This window comes from Petaurus breviceps, unplaced genomic scaffold (assembly GCF_028583685.1).
Source record: "Petaurus breviceps papuanus isolate PSGF00001 unplaced genomic scaffold, PetGlider_PUasm1.0 91041, whole genome shotgun sequence".
NCBI classification, from domain to species: domain Eukaryota; kingdom Metazoa; phylum Chordata; class Mammalia; order Diprotodontia; family Petauridae; genus Petaurus; species Petaurus breviceps.
In genome coordinates this window covers 741,565-755,405 of record NW_027187400.1, presented here as the reverse complement: position 1 = coordinate 755,405, position 13,841 = coordinate 741,565, and the positions used below count along the sequence as shown (strand labels likewise).

Here is a 13,841-nt window from a genome sequence, read left to right as displayed (position 1 = left end):
TCTTATTGGGTTGGAAGCCGGGCTGTCACCACTAGAATCCATCTACTATTGGTCATTGCGTCCGGGGGAGGGGGTGGAGGGGAGGGCTTCCTGGGCGCGCGGTGCCTGATGGGCGGTGGCTAACGGATTGGCTGTGGGGAACGGCGGCGTGCGATTGGCTGTGCTGTAAGCTCTTCATGGCGGCATCCTCTTAGATCCTGTACCCCGCGGGCTGCTGAGTGAGTGAGTGTCGAGGTTTGTTTTGGGGCCTGTCCGGGGCTGTGGGCGGGCGTGCGTGATGGGATCCAGGGCTCAGGACTGTGTGTTTGCCACCTGGCTCGACCAGCTTGCTTTCTTCCCCGCCGTGAGGCTTGTGGTCCTGTCCATTGACGAGGGGGATCAGTCAATCAGTCAACAAACATTTATTAAGCGCCTGCTGTGTGCCGTGCTCTGAGCATTCAAGTCCCTATCAGTGAGGCGCTTCCATTCTCCGGCTTCGGGCAAGATCAGTGGACAGAACCCCGGACTTGCAGCCAAGGGTCCGGGGTTCGGATCTCCCTCTCCTATATTGCAAATGCTCTGCCCCCACACCTTCCCCTCTCTCCAGTCCATGCCCCACCCAGCTGCAAAGGTGACATTCCCAAAACACGGGTCGGACCTTGTTTATGTCGGGGACCCCTTTGGCAGTCAGTCTTGTTAAGCCTGGGGACTCCTCGGAATCGTCTTTTTAAATGCACAAAATAAAATACGTAAAATTACTAAGGAAGAAAAGAAGAATTTATTAAGCGCCAGGCACTGTTCTAAGCCCTTTACAAGTATTATTTCATTGCGTCTTCACAACAGCACTGCCAGGTAGGTGCTGTTTTTTTGCAGTTGAGGAAACTGCGGTAGACAGGTCAAGTCAAGAGTCAAGCTGCTAGTAAGTGGATTGAACTCAGGTCTTTCTGTCTTTGCCACTGAACTCGATGTCTTTCTCCCTAAACCTCCCCTCCCTTCACACACCATCGCCCTTGCTGTAGAGGATGACAACCCCATTCTCCCATCCCAGTCCCTCAGGCTCACAGCCTAGGAATCATCCTGGACTGCTCGCTGTCTCTCACCCCTCCCACCTTGGCAGCATCTCTGGGCTGCACCCCTTCTGGCCCCTGTCACTGCCCTCATCACCCTGGATTATTGCAGTAGCTGCTGGTGGGTCGGCCTGCTTCCCGTCTCAACCCACTGCAATCTGTCCCTCTGTTCCTTGAACTTGTTTTTTGTTTTTAATAGTCTGGTAAACTTTATTTAAATATGTTTGGTTTTCATTGAGGCAGACATTAATTTGACAAGCATTTATTAAGTACCTACTATGTACCAGGCACTGGGCTAATCAGTGGGGATTCAAAGAGAGGTGGGACACAGTCGCTGTCCTCATGAGCTCACATCTAATGGGGGAGACAACTTGCAAATAAATATGCACAAATAACCTATATGCAAAATAAATAGGAAATAATCAAGATATGGAAGGTGCTAGGGATTGGGGAAGGCTTCCTGTACAAAGCAGGATTTTACCTGGGACTTGAAGGAAGAAGGGGAAGCCAGGAGAGAGATGAGGAGAGAGAGCAATCCAGACATGGTAGACAGCCAGGGAAATCAACCAGTTAATCAGTAAACATTTATTAAGCACCTACTATGTGCTAAGCACTATGCTAAGTGCTAGGGATACAAGAAAATGCAAAAGACAGTCCCTGCCCTCAAGAAATCCACATCCCTCCAAACAAACATACAGTTATGCCCCTTCTCCCCATTCTGGACGTTTATGTCTAACTCAGGGGTGGGGAACCTGTGGCCTCGAGGCCACATTCTAGGTCCTTAGATGCAGCCTTTTGACTAAGTCCAAGCTTTACAAAACAAATCCTTTTATTAAGGGGATTTGTTCTGTGAAGCTGCACTTGGGGACCTAGAGGGCCATGTGTAACCTTGAGGTTACAGTTTCTCCACCCCTGGTCTAACCAAAATGGACTCGTGGAAGTTTCCCAATGTGACCTTCCATCCCTGACCTCTGCATCTTTGTACAAACTGTCCTGCAGTTTGCCTCTCTGCCTCTCAGAATGCTTAGATTCCTTCAAGGACCAGCTCAGGGACTACCTCCTCCATGAAATCTTTCCCATTCTCCCCAACATTAGTCCTTCCCAGTTACCAATTACTCTGTATTTATTGATCGGTGTGCATCTTGTACCCTGCACCCCCTATAGTAAAATAAACGAACCCTGACAATTATGACAGGCTGTTGCAATCACTCTGTAATTTTATCACTGCAAGTGCCTCTCAGTGTGGAAACTCCCTCCACTGATACAGGCATGGACTGTCTTTTGCATCTTCTTGTATCCCTAGCACTTAGCACATAGTAGGTGCTTAATAAATGTTTACTGTTTAATTGGTTGATTTCTCTGGCTGTTGACCATGTCTGGATTGTTCTCTCCTTATCTCTGCCTCCTAGTTTAGCCATTTTCCTTCAAGTCCCTGGTAAAATCCAGCTTTCTGCAGGAAGCCTTCCCCAATCCCTAGTGCCTTCCATCTCTCGATTATTTCCTATTTACTATGTATGTAGGTTATATATACTTATTTGTACTAGTATAGATTTAGGCCTTACCTTAAGACAGCACTGAGTCCAAGCCCTTCATTTTACAGATGAGGAAAATTGAACCCCAGAGAAGTCAGGTGATTTGTCCAAGGTCACACAGTCAGTTCGTGGCACAACTGGAATTTGAATTCAGTGCTTTTGACTCCTGAGGCTATTTTTTTATTGAGTGTGCCAAGTCACATAGCTAATAAACATTCAAGGTGGAATTTGACTCAGGTGATTCACCACTCCAGGTTTAGCATTCTGCTCATTGAAACTGCCTTTCATGGGAAAGTACTTTTATCAAAATAGTAAATCATGTTTATGTGATATTCTAGTCACAACAGCTCCATAAGATCAGAATTTTGGTGCTCACTTTACAGGCGAGGAAATTGAGGCAGATAGAGGTGAATGCCTTCCCTAGGGTCAGACAGCCTGCAAGTACAGGCGCTGCTCTGCCTCTCAAATTATAAAGAGCTGCGTAGATTATAAAGAGTCGTACAAAAGTCATTGTTACTGCCTTTTGTTTTCCTCCAGTGACTCCTTGTAATCCTGAAGTTCTAATGATGGCAACACAACCAGAGTTCTGACCCAGGTCCTGACAACTTGGGGAGCCTTTAGATTTTCACTGTGGGTGTACTGTGGACTTTAGCAGCTCATTAAGAGGAGGCTGGCCTCTAAGTGATGATTTTTTTGAAGCAGAACAATTCATCAAAGGTAGCTAATTCACATAGGAGTTGTAATCTGCATTGGGGGAGAGTGTGCTGACATAGAGAAAACCACCACTCCTTGAAGTGTTGAAGCCTTACTCCCATGAACCTGTTCTGTGCTCAGCCCTGTATGAGCTGGAGGTGGAGAGGAGAACATTGATATACCACCGGAAGGTTTCAAAGAAATTTACATCCATTTTATCCTTACATCTGCTATGTGAGGCAAATAATACCAGTTTTGTTGTCACTATTTAGCAAATGAGGAAACTTGAGGTCAGTGGTCACCCAGCCAGCCAGTCTTTGAGAAGGGATTCAGGGCCAGGTCTCTCCTTCCAACAGTGCCCTTCCCCTTCCACCATGTGGATGCCCCTACCCTCAAGAAGTTCTTTTCCTATTTAGGAAGACAAGAGTTTCAATGAGAAGCAACTTGAAAATAATACAAAAGATAAAAATCAGTTGCTATATTATATTTGAAGAAGTGACAGGTCAAATAGGACAGGAGTAATACCGTGTTTCCCCGATAATAAGACCTATCCCGAAAATAAGCCCTCCCCTTACTGTGTAAGATTCCTCTAATATAAGCCCTCCCCCGAAAATAAGCCCTATTGAGATTGCTACTGTAGTGAAGGTGATCCCCTGCGCTACACGCTACATTACGGTACCCTCTGTATGCACTGTCCCCCCCCCATGAAACGCATGCCGCGCTCCGAGCTGCATCCAATCAGAGCTGCAGCACTGAGCGCGTCATCCTGTTCTTCCCCAGTGATTTGCTTATTGAATAAAGGTACATTTTTTTGTTCACATTTACCTGTTTATTAAAATTGCTGTCAATGTTCATTAAAATAAGCCCTCCCCTGAAAATAAGCCCTCTGGTGTTTTTCTGTCCAAAAAAAATAATAAGACTGTCTTATTATCGGGGAAACACGGTAGAAGATGTTGTGGAAGAGATGGGGCTCAAACAGAACTTGGATCAGTGGAGAGTTGGAAGGAAGAGGTGAGGTCTTCCTGACAGAGTGATGACAGGTTCAGAATGAGAGACATTTTTGGACATGGTGAATGTGTGGATTTGTTTTGCTTGATTTTGCTTATTCATTAGCAAAAAGTCTTTGGAAAAGAAAGGGTGAGGTCATTCCAGATCATGGGAATAGCTTAGACAAACGTTAAATGGACATAGGCAATCATACGTAAGGAGGATTCTGTTATCCTTTTAGAGGTCAGTTTCTCAGGATCCATGGTCATGGAAATGTCTAGTTTCCAGGTGCTAGATAATAACTCCCAGAATAGCCCCAAGGATCTTAGATAGTAATTCCTAAAATCAATAGTGACAGACATCTGACTGAGGCTGCACCATGAGATATGGGGGTGACAGTGATATTTACTGCACTTGTGCAGAGTGACAGCATTGCTAAAGTTAACCTGTGAGCTTAATGTTGGCAAAATGCCTTCTTTGTCTGTTGCCCTATAAAGCAAGTGGGTGCTGGTCAGTGAGTGGGGAAACCACAAGGAACCCATAGGGGTGTCTATGTATGCCTTGCCCAGCCCCCATCAAGGCTTGAGGGGATTTACAAGAGTGCACAAGCTGTGCCTGTTTCGATTGAGACATAGGGGTAGTTCTCCCCCTGCTTTTTACCGGCCCTTGTGAGAAGGATTGTTAGGGAATGCTGCAGGAGTTGATGCTCCCATTATCAGCAACTTCCTTTGAGAGACTAGACTAGAATAAAGCTGATTATCAGCCCCTCTGAAGGTGTCTGCCTGTCTCAGATCAAGAGTGAACCTGTTAGAGGCTGGAGTCCCCAAACTCCAGTGTCTCCAGTGTGTTATCTGTGGAACAGCAGTGCATGTGGGGCGTCACCAGTCAGGCCTCTTGGGCTAGACTGGAGTCTGTGTTGAGGAGGAAGGTATTTTGGAGTAGATATAGACTGGAGAGCATTTACAAAGGACAGAAGAATTTTCCTCTAGAAAATGATCCCAGAAGAGGCACACATGAGAAAAGGAGAAGAGGAAATCAGTGGAAAACCAGATTTTTTTTTCATGAAAAGAAAATCAAGAAAAAGCCAAACTTGAGATACTATAAGTCATATCGACAAAGAGCAAATTATGCCAATGATTAAGCAAGTTTGATATAGTTGTTATCTGATTCTCCAGAGAATGTGATGTTCCATAATCATAGGCATCTGTAGTCACTGGGAGAATGCTGATGGCACACTCAACAAGTGTGCTAAGAAGGTGGGCTTTTACAGCAGTGAACAATTGTGTATAATTGAAAATATTGAACATTTTCATCAGTACAGTGGAGTTCTATCTTCTCTTCTTACTGATTTCTGGATACAGCTGGTTGACTTTCTGAGGCACACTATCAAAGTTGTATCAGTGGAAGTAATCTGTGGATAGTCTGTCCACTTCCAAGTCATGGTGTTGTGTGCTGTGTGGTCACTTCATTAGCCTTTGTGGGGGTTTTGCTTAATCTCTTGGGTATTTTGGTGACTTTCCTTCCACAGATTTTATAGCTTTTATAGTTTTATAGGCTTCAGCGAAGCTGGTACGTTGTCATCTGTAAATAGGAACATTTGGATAGTCTCCCTTGGAAGCCTTCTCTTTATGCTCTGAACAATCAATGGAATACAAACACTGGTGCTAATTGTAGAGTGTAAACACCAAATCCTGTGTAAAAGGAAATCTGAAGGTGATGCCTTTCCTTCCATTTCCATTGGTAGAACATGCAGTTTTTGTCTGACTCCTTAAATGATAGAAGTCCTGAAGCAGTGACATTCTTCTGAAGCTGACTTAATTTTCCTTCATGCTGTTCACTTTCATTACCCTGTGTTGTGGTCTGGACAATGTTTTCCGTTTTCCAGGATCATTATCATCATTATTGTTATCGTCAATAACAACAATAGTAGCTTAGCATTTTATGGTTTGCAGAATGTTTGATGTGCATTATTTCATTTGCTCCTCACAGCAACTATGTGAGGTAGGTGCTATTATTTTCCCATTTTACAGATGAGGAGAGAGCCTAAGAGGCTGACTACCAATTATCTGCAGTAGGATTTGAATTCAGGTCATCTTGACTCTTAAGATCAGTCTTTCCCAGTCCAAGGAGCTATCTATGTGTCAGCCATACCCCTTCCTCATGCCTAGTCCCCTTTCCCTTCAGCCCTACCCCTAGTCTTGAACTTTATCTCATGAGGGCCTCCCTGCCTATGTGCATGATCTGTGCTGTTAATATTTTTATCAAGGACTTGGATAAACCATAGATGGCACACTCAACAAATTTTTAAATAACACAAGGCTTTAAGTTATAGCCAACATGTTAGATGGCCCAGGATCAAAAAGATTGGAGCAGATCTATCTATTAGAATGAAATTTAAAAGGGATGAATGTAAAGTGAAGCTAAAGAGGTGATAGTTCACATTTGTGGTATTCAGTAGTTCCCGTTAGCTAGTTTTAGGAATGAATAAGCATTTATTAGGTACTTATTATATGCAAAGGACTGGGTTAAGTGCTGAGGACACAAATAGAAGAGGAAGATAATCATTCTCTCAAGATATTTATGGTCTAATGTGGGGAAACAGCCCATGTAAGAGGTTTCAGCTGCAAGTCAAATAGAAAAACCCAGTCCTCTTTAGAGGATAAAGCAGATGCTACATCATCTATTTCCATTGATAAAATCAAACATTTGATAGTCTTTGATGGTGAAAGCTTTGATTTCTGATCCTTTGGCAGCCATGATTTCTGAGGAGCAGAGGCTGCAGTGCCTGCACAATTAGTTTCCAGATCTCATATTCACAAAGGTTGCTTGCCTGTGAGATGGCCACAGGGCATGGGATGGATGTAGGGCCTTATAATGGTAAGAGAATTTGAAGATCTTCCCTGACTTAATGGGCCTCAAGTAGAACCCAACAGGAAGGGCTTGATTGGGGGGAGGCTTGTTTTTTGGGAAGGCTTACACCTTTTGTTACTTTGTAATTAGGCAGTGAGTCATGAAGGTTGTGATGTCCTCTGACCCTGAAGAAGGGTATATATACTCTGAGGTGAGGTTTTGCTTATGGGGAGAGTTGTATGATTTGGCCAGATGAGACTCTGGGTAGCCATTGAGCCCCTGTGCTTTGAAAACCCAGATGTTGGTGCTTCTCTCTCTGGTAACTATGAATGTATGTATATAATGGTCAGACAGCTAGAAGCCCTTTCTGTTGGTCTGTTGAATTGTGTTATTTTCTTTGTATTTTTTGTCTGCTTGTAATTTCTGTTTGAATTTTCTGAAATTCAGGGTGCTGACTTGTTCCCCTGAACTAAGTGAATGATAGATTGATAGACAGACAGATGTTTAATTAAAGATTGTTTACCCCTTTAAAGTTGCTTTCCTTTAGTAAAGTACATGAAAGAACCTGTGCTAGCAGCCCTCCTGTGTGCTGGTGTTATTGGTTTTATATCCCATAGCAACTACAAGTGGCATTGTTGTTACAGGACTGTGGTCTGACAGATGCTACTATTACCTGCCTATAGGTGGCTGTTAGTCTGCAGTTAATATCAGGGATGGGGAATGACTCCATGGGAGTTGCTGCCCTAGATACTGGCTATCGGGGTTATGCTGGGAGCCGGGCCAGAGGACTGGGGAGCACTGTTCTTCTCAAGACTTTTGGGTACAGGGTGTTAATCCAGATTATGGTAGTGTCTTAACCCTCCTACCTGTCTCTCCCTCCATATGCCTTCCTGCTTCACCTAGGCTGACTCACGCTTCCATTAGTTGAAGTTTGTTGGCTGTTGGTAGTGGTGGTGGCAGGGAGAGCAGACCCCTACTCCACGGTGGGGGCTTCCATGAATGATGGCTGCTGTAGGGACATTGGTCAGCTGGAGAGTATCCAGAGGACAGCAACCAGGATGTTGAAAAGCTTTGAATGCATGCCATGTGAAGATCAATTGAAGGACTTAGAGACAGTTAGCTTGGAGAAGACTTAGCAGGACATGAGAGCCCTGTGTAAGTGTCCTAGGAAGGCTTTACTGAATATATGTTCCCAAAGGGCAGAACTAGGAGCAAAGAATGCAAGTTGCAATAGGCAAAGTTAGACTTGACATAAAGGAAAAACTCCCAATGATTAATGTTACCCAGAAGGATGTCATCACACCTCAGGAGATAGTGGTACTCCTTCCCTGGAGCTCTTTAAGAAAGGCTGTAGGGGTGGCCAAGGTAGCACAGTGAGTAAGGGCACCGGCTCCAGTGTCGGGATGACCTGGGGATCGAATCTGGGCTCAGATACTTAGAACCACACCCAGAAATAACTGGCCATGTAACCTTGAGCAAGTTATTTAACCCCGCTTGCTTTAAAAAAAAAAAAAAGGCTGGAGAACCGCTCCTGTGTAGATTGTGGTGTGGAGAGGATTACTCTCTAGTCTTTAAACGGGCATCTATTAAAACCTCCTGTGTGTCTGGCACTGTGTTAGGCTTTAGGGTGACAAAGACAAAACAGTTCTTGCCCATAAAGTACTCACATTTTGTTGTGAAAAAGCAACACACAGAAAAATAAACATAAACTATATACAAAGTAGATGATCACCAAAAAATTGGGGGAAAATAAATGAATGTGCCTTTCACAACAGTGACTAGAAAGAGAATTTTAAAAAACGTATTGACATGTTTTATTTGTACATCACCTTCACTTCCTAATTTATTCTTTTCCCCTCCTACAGCCAAAGAGCTCTCCCTTATAAAAACAAAAAAGAAAAAAAGGGGAGGCACAGAAAGCAGTTCAGCAAAACCAATCAACATGTCAGTCAAATCCAGTGGTGCATGCAGTGTTGTATGTCCTAGGGGGAGAATTCTTTATTGAACTAGGGATAGAAGTGATCACAAGATAAAACAGGTGATTTTGATCACATGAAATTAAAGTTTTGTGCAAACAAAATTGACAGAACTAGATTAAGAAGAAAACTTGTGTTTTTTATATTTATATAGTGCTTTAAGTTGTAAAAAAAAAATGCTTCACGTTATTGTCAGAATTGAGCTTAACAACATCCCTGTGAGGTAGGTACAACAGGTTTTTTTTTTTATCTCATTTTATAGATGAGGAACTGAACCTCAGAGAGATTCCTTTTCTTTCCTTTCCATATCACTAACGTTGACAGGTCTTCTTGATTCTACCTCCATGACAGCTCTCACTTATGCTCCCATCCCTCTGCTTCTTTTTTGCATTAATTTTTAAAAATTTATTTATTTATTTATTTTAAGTTTTCAGCATTCATTCTCACAAGATTTTGAGATGTGACTTCAGGGAGACTCCCTCCACCAATGCAAGTTGTGTTGAGCACCAAGAGATTTGTCCAGGGTCACACAGCCAGTGTCTAGTGGCAGGATCTGAATCCAGGGCTTCCTGGTTGATAGGCTAGCTCTTTCCATTACACAACAGCCACCTTGACACAAGGATAAAATGTAAAATCCTCAGCTTGGCATTTAAAATCCTTTAGAGTCTGGCTATAATTATAATCTCTCTTTGTAGATTGATTTCACATTACTTTCCCTCATAACCTCTAAATTTTTTCCAGTATGTTTTATTTTCTCTTCCACATGCATAACATTCCATCTTCCACAGAAAGGAAATTTGTCTGAGGAACCTTTGCATCAGTCATCTCAGGGTTTTATATCCAAAATACATAAGGAATTAATAAAAATATGTAAGAACAAGAATCATTCCCCAGTGGGCAAATAATACAGCTTTCAAAAGATGACTTACAAGCTATTAACAGCCAAATAAAGATTGTTTTAAATCACTAACAACAAAAGAAATACACATTGAAAAAACACTTAGGGTTTCCCCTCACACAGCAAATGGACAAAGATGACAAAAGATGGGAATAGTCAACATTGGAAAGGCTGTGGAAATACAGTACACTAATACATTGTTGGTGGAGCTGTATATTGATCCAACGTGCTAGAAAAACTATTTGAAATTATGCAAAAAATGTGACCAAAATGTTCAAGAGATCCCTTTATTATGCATATACCCAAATTAGGTCTTGAAAAGTTTCATGTATATCTTAATACTCATAACAGTCCTTTGCATTATAGCAAAGAATTAGAAACAAATTAAATACTCATCTATTGGGGAAAGACTAGACAAATTGTAGTACATTAATATAATGGTATATTACTACATTGTAATAAATAATGACTATCAAGAATAATGATGCCAAATGAAATGAGCAGAACAAGGAAAACAAAATAAATAATGAAGGGGGGGAAACCAGTTAAAAGTTAAAAAATGACCAAGCTTGAATCTGAAAAAGAGTTTAGAAAATGCACTTCCTTTCATTGCAGAGGAGGGGGGCAGTGGATATAGAATATCGTATCTGCTGTTGGACACAAGTGATGTGTTATTTGGTTTTGCTTAGCCTTTTAAAAATGACCTTTGTTGCAAAGGATGGGAAAAGAGATCTATTAGGAAATGAATGTATTGTAAAAACAAAAGAAATAAGTGAAAAAATTTTAAAACCAAATATGTACAATTATGTACAGAGTAATTTCTGGGCTAGGGCCCTTGCAGCAGGTTAGATCAGGATATAGACTTTCTGTAGAATGGGGCACTGAGGGGCACTGAGCTGGCTTGAAGAAAGCTAAGTAAGAAGGAAGACAGTGGAGGGGATTTAGAGCTTGTTTGTGCAGGTGGCTGTGAGATGGTTCCTCCTAACTGTACATCTGTAACTCTGTGATCCTTGTAACCCACTGTTGTCCTAAGCTGCCTTTTAGTTTAGCCAACTGGAACATATGTGACTATAATGTTCTCTTTAAAAAGTAACACAAATGGGGTGGCTAGGTGGCGCAGTGAGTAAAGCTCAGGCCCTGGAGTCGGGAGGACCCAAGTTCGGTTCCAGCCTGAGACACTTAACACCTATACAAAAATACTAGCCGTGTAACCTTGGGCAAGTTACTTAACCCCAATTGCCCTCCAAAAGGCAAAAAAAAAAGTAACACACAAAAAAATTGTTCAGTTAATAAATAATTAACAGAACATGGTGCTGTAATTTCTCCTCTCGTGGTTATGCCCATCTACACATGCAACTGATTGGGATAAAGTACCTTTACATTGTTTCTGACCACCTATGTCCACAAATTCCTTTTCAATTGAATTAGACAGACATTCGTTAAGTTGATGCTATGTTCCAGGCCTGGGAAAACAAAAACGAAAACAAAACAATCTCTACCCTCAGAGATCTTACATTCAGGGCAGGGGGGTGGGGGGGATGCAACATGAAGTTTCATATCTCAATTCTACAGCCACACAAATGAGTATTTGCCAGGCCAAGATAATCTGAGGGGAACAGAACAGTAACAACTTGGCAACGTTAGAAAGGCTTTGGTTATAGTTGGCACCTGAGCTAAGCCTCTAAGGGAGCTAGGTATAGTAAGAAACAGAAGAGGGGAGGGAGGGAATTCTAGGCATGTTATATACCTATGAAAAAATGATTGGAGCCAGGAGATAGAACAATCTAGTCTAGGACTTAGTCAGAAATAGGGTGTTGATAGGGTGGAGAGAGGGTGGGTTAATATGAAGTCAGGAAGGCCTTAAATACCTGGCTGAGGGGTTTGTATTTCATCCTAGAAGCAAAAGGGAGCTGCTGAAGGTTTTTGTGGAATGAAAAAAGGCCATTGAATTGGGTAGTTAGCAGGTTATTGGTACCCTAGTATTGTTTACTAGAGTAGTAAGGGTTAAAGTACACCAGGGAGAGGTTAGTTTGTCAGGGTCATTCTTAAACTCTGAGGCCCGGGAATGAGTCTCCATGTGGGATCCATACCCAGGGCGTCCAAAAGAGGGAAAGTCACCTCCCTTGTTCTGGGCACTGCCTGATTAACACAGGCTAATAGCACATCAGCTTTTGGGGCTGTGAGGTAGCTGGATAGAATGAATTAGAACACTGGATCCATGTCCAACACTAGCTGTATGACTCTAGACAAGTCACCTGACTCCTGTACCTCAGTTTCATCATCTGTAAAATGGACATAATAATACTAACTACCTCACAGGGGTATTGGTGACCCATAGTGAAGTATGATCATGTGTATAAGACACTCTGTAAACCTGCACATAGTTCAGGGCCTCAGCTGGCCTCTCTGGGTATTGCAATGCAGTCCCTTCCACTGGTCTCCCTACCTCAGGTCTCTCCATCCTTCAGTCATCTGCCAAGTGTCACCCCACTCCTTCCCAGATCAATCAGCTTTAGTTCACTGGAGAGAACTCAGTGGCTCCCTGTGACTTCTACGTTAAATTATAAAGTCTTCTCTGGAATTTATAAAGCTTCATAACGAGCCCCCTTTCTGTCTCTGCAGGCTTCTCACACTTCACTCTTTTCTATATACTCTGTAATTCGCCACACTGACTTCCTTGCTCTTCCCCAGGCATGACTCCATCTCCCTCTCCATGACTCTGTGACAGTTCCTTTGTACCTGGAACGCTCTGCCTCATCCTGACTTATTTCCCTATCCGTTCTTTCTCTAGTCTGTAGAGCAGAGAGGGACTGCCTCAAGTCTGTCTTAGCCACTTTTTCTTCATAGAGCTGTACTTGATATATTCATTTCTTGAAATAAAAATAGCTTTTTTCATGTCACTTAAACTCTGGGCCTCAGTTTAGTCATTTGTAAAATGAAGCTGGTCTAGATAATCTTCAGAGTCCCATTCAGTTCTGTAGCCTGTGATCTTTGCTACCTTTGACTAGTTCTACTGGCCTTTTTAATTCTGTTAAGCCCCTTGGTTTTGGTTTTATTTTTCCCTCTTGTAAATCTCCAACCACCTCTAGTCTCCTTGGACCAGAAATAATTAGTGTACCTTTTATTTACTTGACAATTAATTTTCAAAATCCCCAACAATCCCCCAACAAGAAGACATCCCCTTGGGTTCCCTTACAAATTGAAAAGGAAGTCCTAAGTCACCGAAGTTCCTGTTGCCAGTTTAGATTAGCTCCCACTAAGAAGAAGACTTAAGAGTCACTGAGTGGGAGGGTTAAACCTAACTGGGCAATTCCATGGAGACCAGCTTGTTATGTGAGTATCAGCTCATCGGCTATCATTAAGTTAAATATCTCTAATTGTTTTCTGTCCTTGTTCCAAGCAGGAGGCTTGATTGCTTACAAAGGGAATTCGGAAGTCCACAGAGCATTTAGGATGAATCCAGGAAGATGTGAGACTCTGGATGACCTGCCCGATCTCTACACCATCTTCAGAGGAGAGGTGTGCCTAAGCTTCTGTCCTTGAAAATTATGTTTTTGGGGCGGCTAGGTGGTGCAGTGCATAGAGCACTGGCCCTGGAGTGAGGAGGACCTGAGTTCAAATCTGGCCTCAGACACTTAACACTTACTAGCCATGTGACCTTGGACAAGTCACTTAACCCCAATTGCCTTCCAAAAAGCAAAAAAAAAAAGAAAATTCTGTTTTCCCAGAGAAGCTGATTTCCTGCAGTGTCCCTTTGTGGGCACCCATTTCTGCATTATGTATAGCTAGAATGCAGGACTTAGGAGGAAGCACTGATTTCAAACCCTGCCACAGACACTTAGTAGTTCTGTGACCCTGG

At 42.7% G+C, this 13,841-nt stretch overlaps 1 protein-coding gene across 8 annotated transcripts in view; it reads left to right on the top strand.

Annotated features, from left to right (window-relative positions):
- The first annotated feature begins 67 nt into the window (after positions 1-67).
- ZCCHC17 (zinc finger CCHC-type containing 17) overlaps positions 68-13,841 on the top strand; it is a 45,545-nt gene continuing 31,771 nt past the window's right edge. For 3 of the 8 annotated variants that reach the window (XM_069078484.1, XM_069078488.1, XM_069078491.1), the window contains exons 1-2: positions 68-222; positions 13,386-13,501. In XM_069078484.1, coding sequence (XP_068934585.1) covers positions 13,436-13,501 — 66 coding nt within the window. In that variant the 5' untranslated portion in view covers positions 68-222; positions 13,386-13,435. Of the gene's footprint in view, positions 235-13,382; positions 13,502-13,841 lie in introns of all 8 variants that reach the window. The other 5 variants (XM_069078490.1, XM_069078485.1, XM_069078487.1 and 2 more) reach the window with 5 other exon arrangements.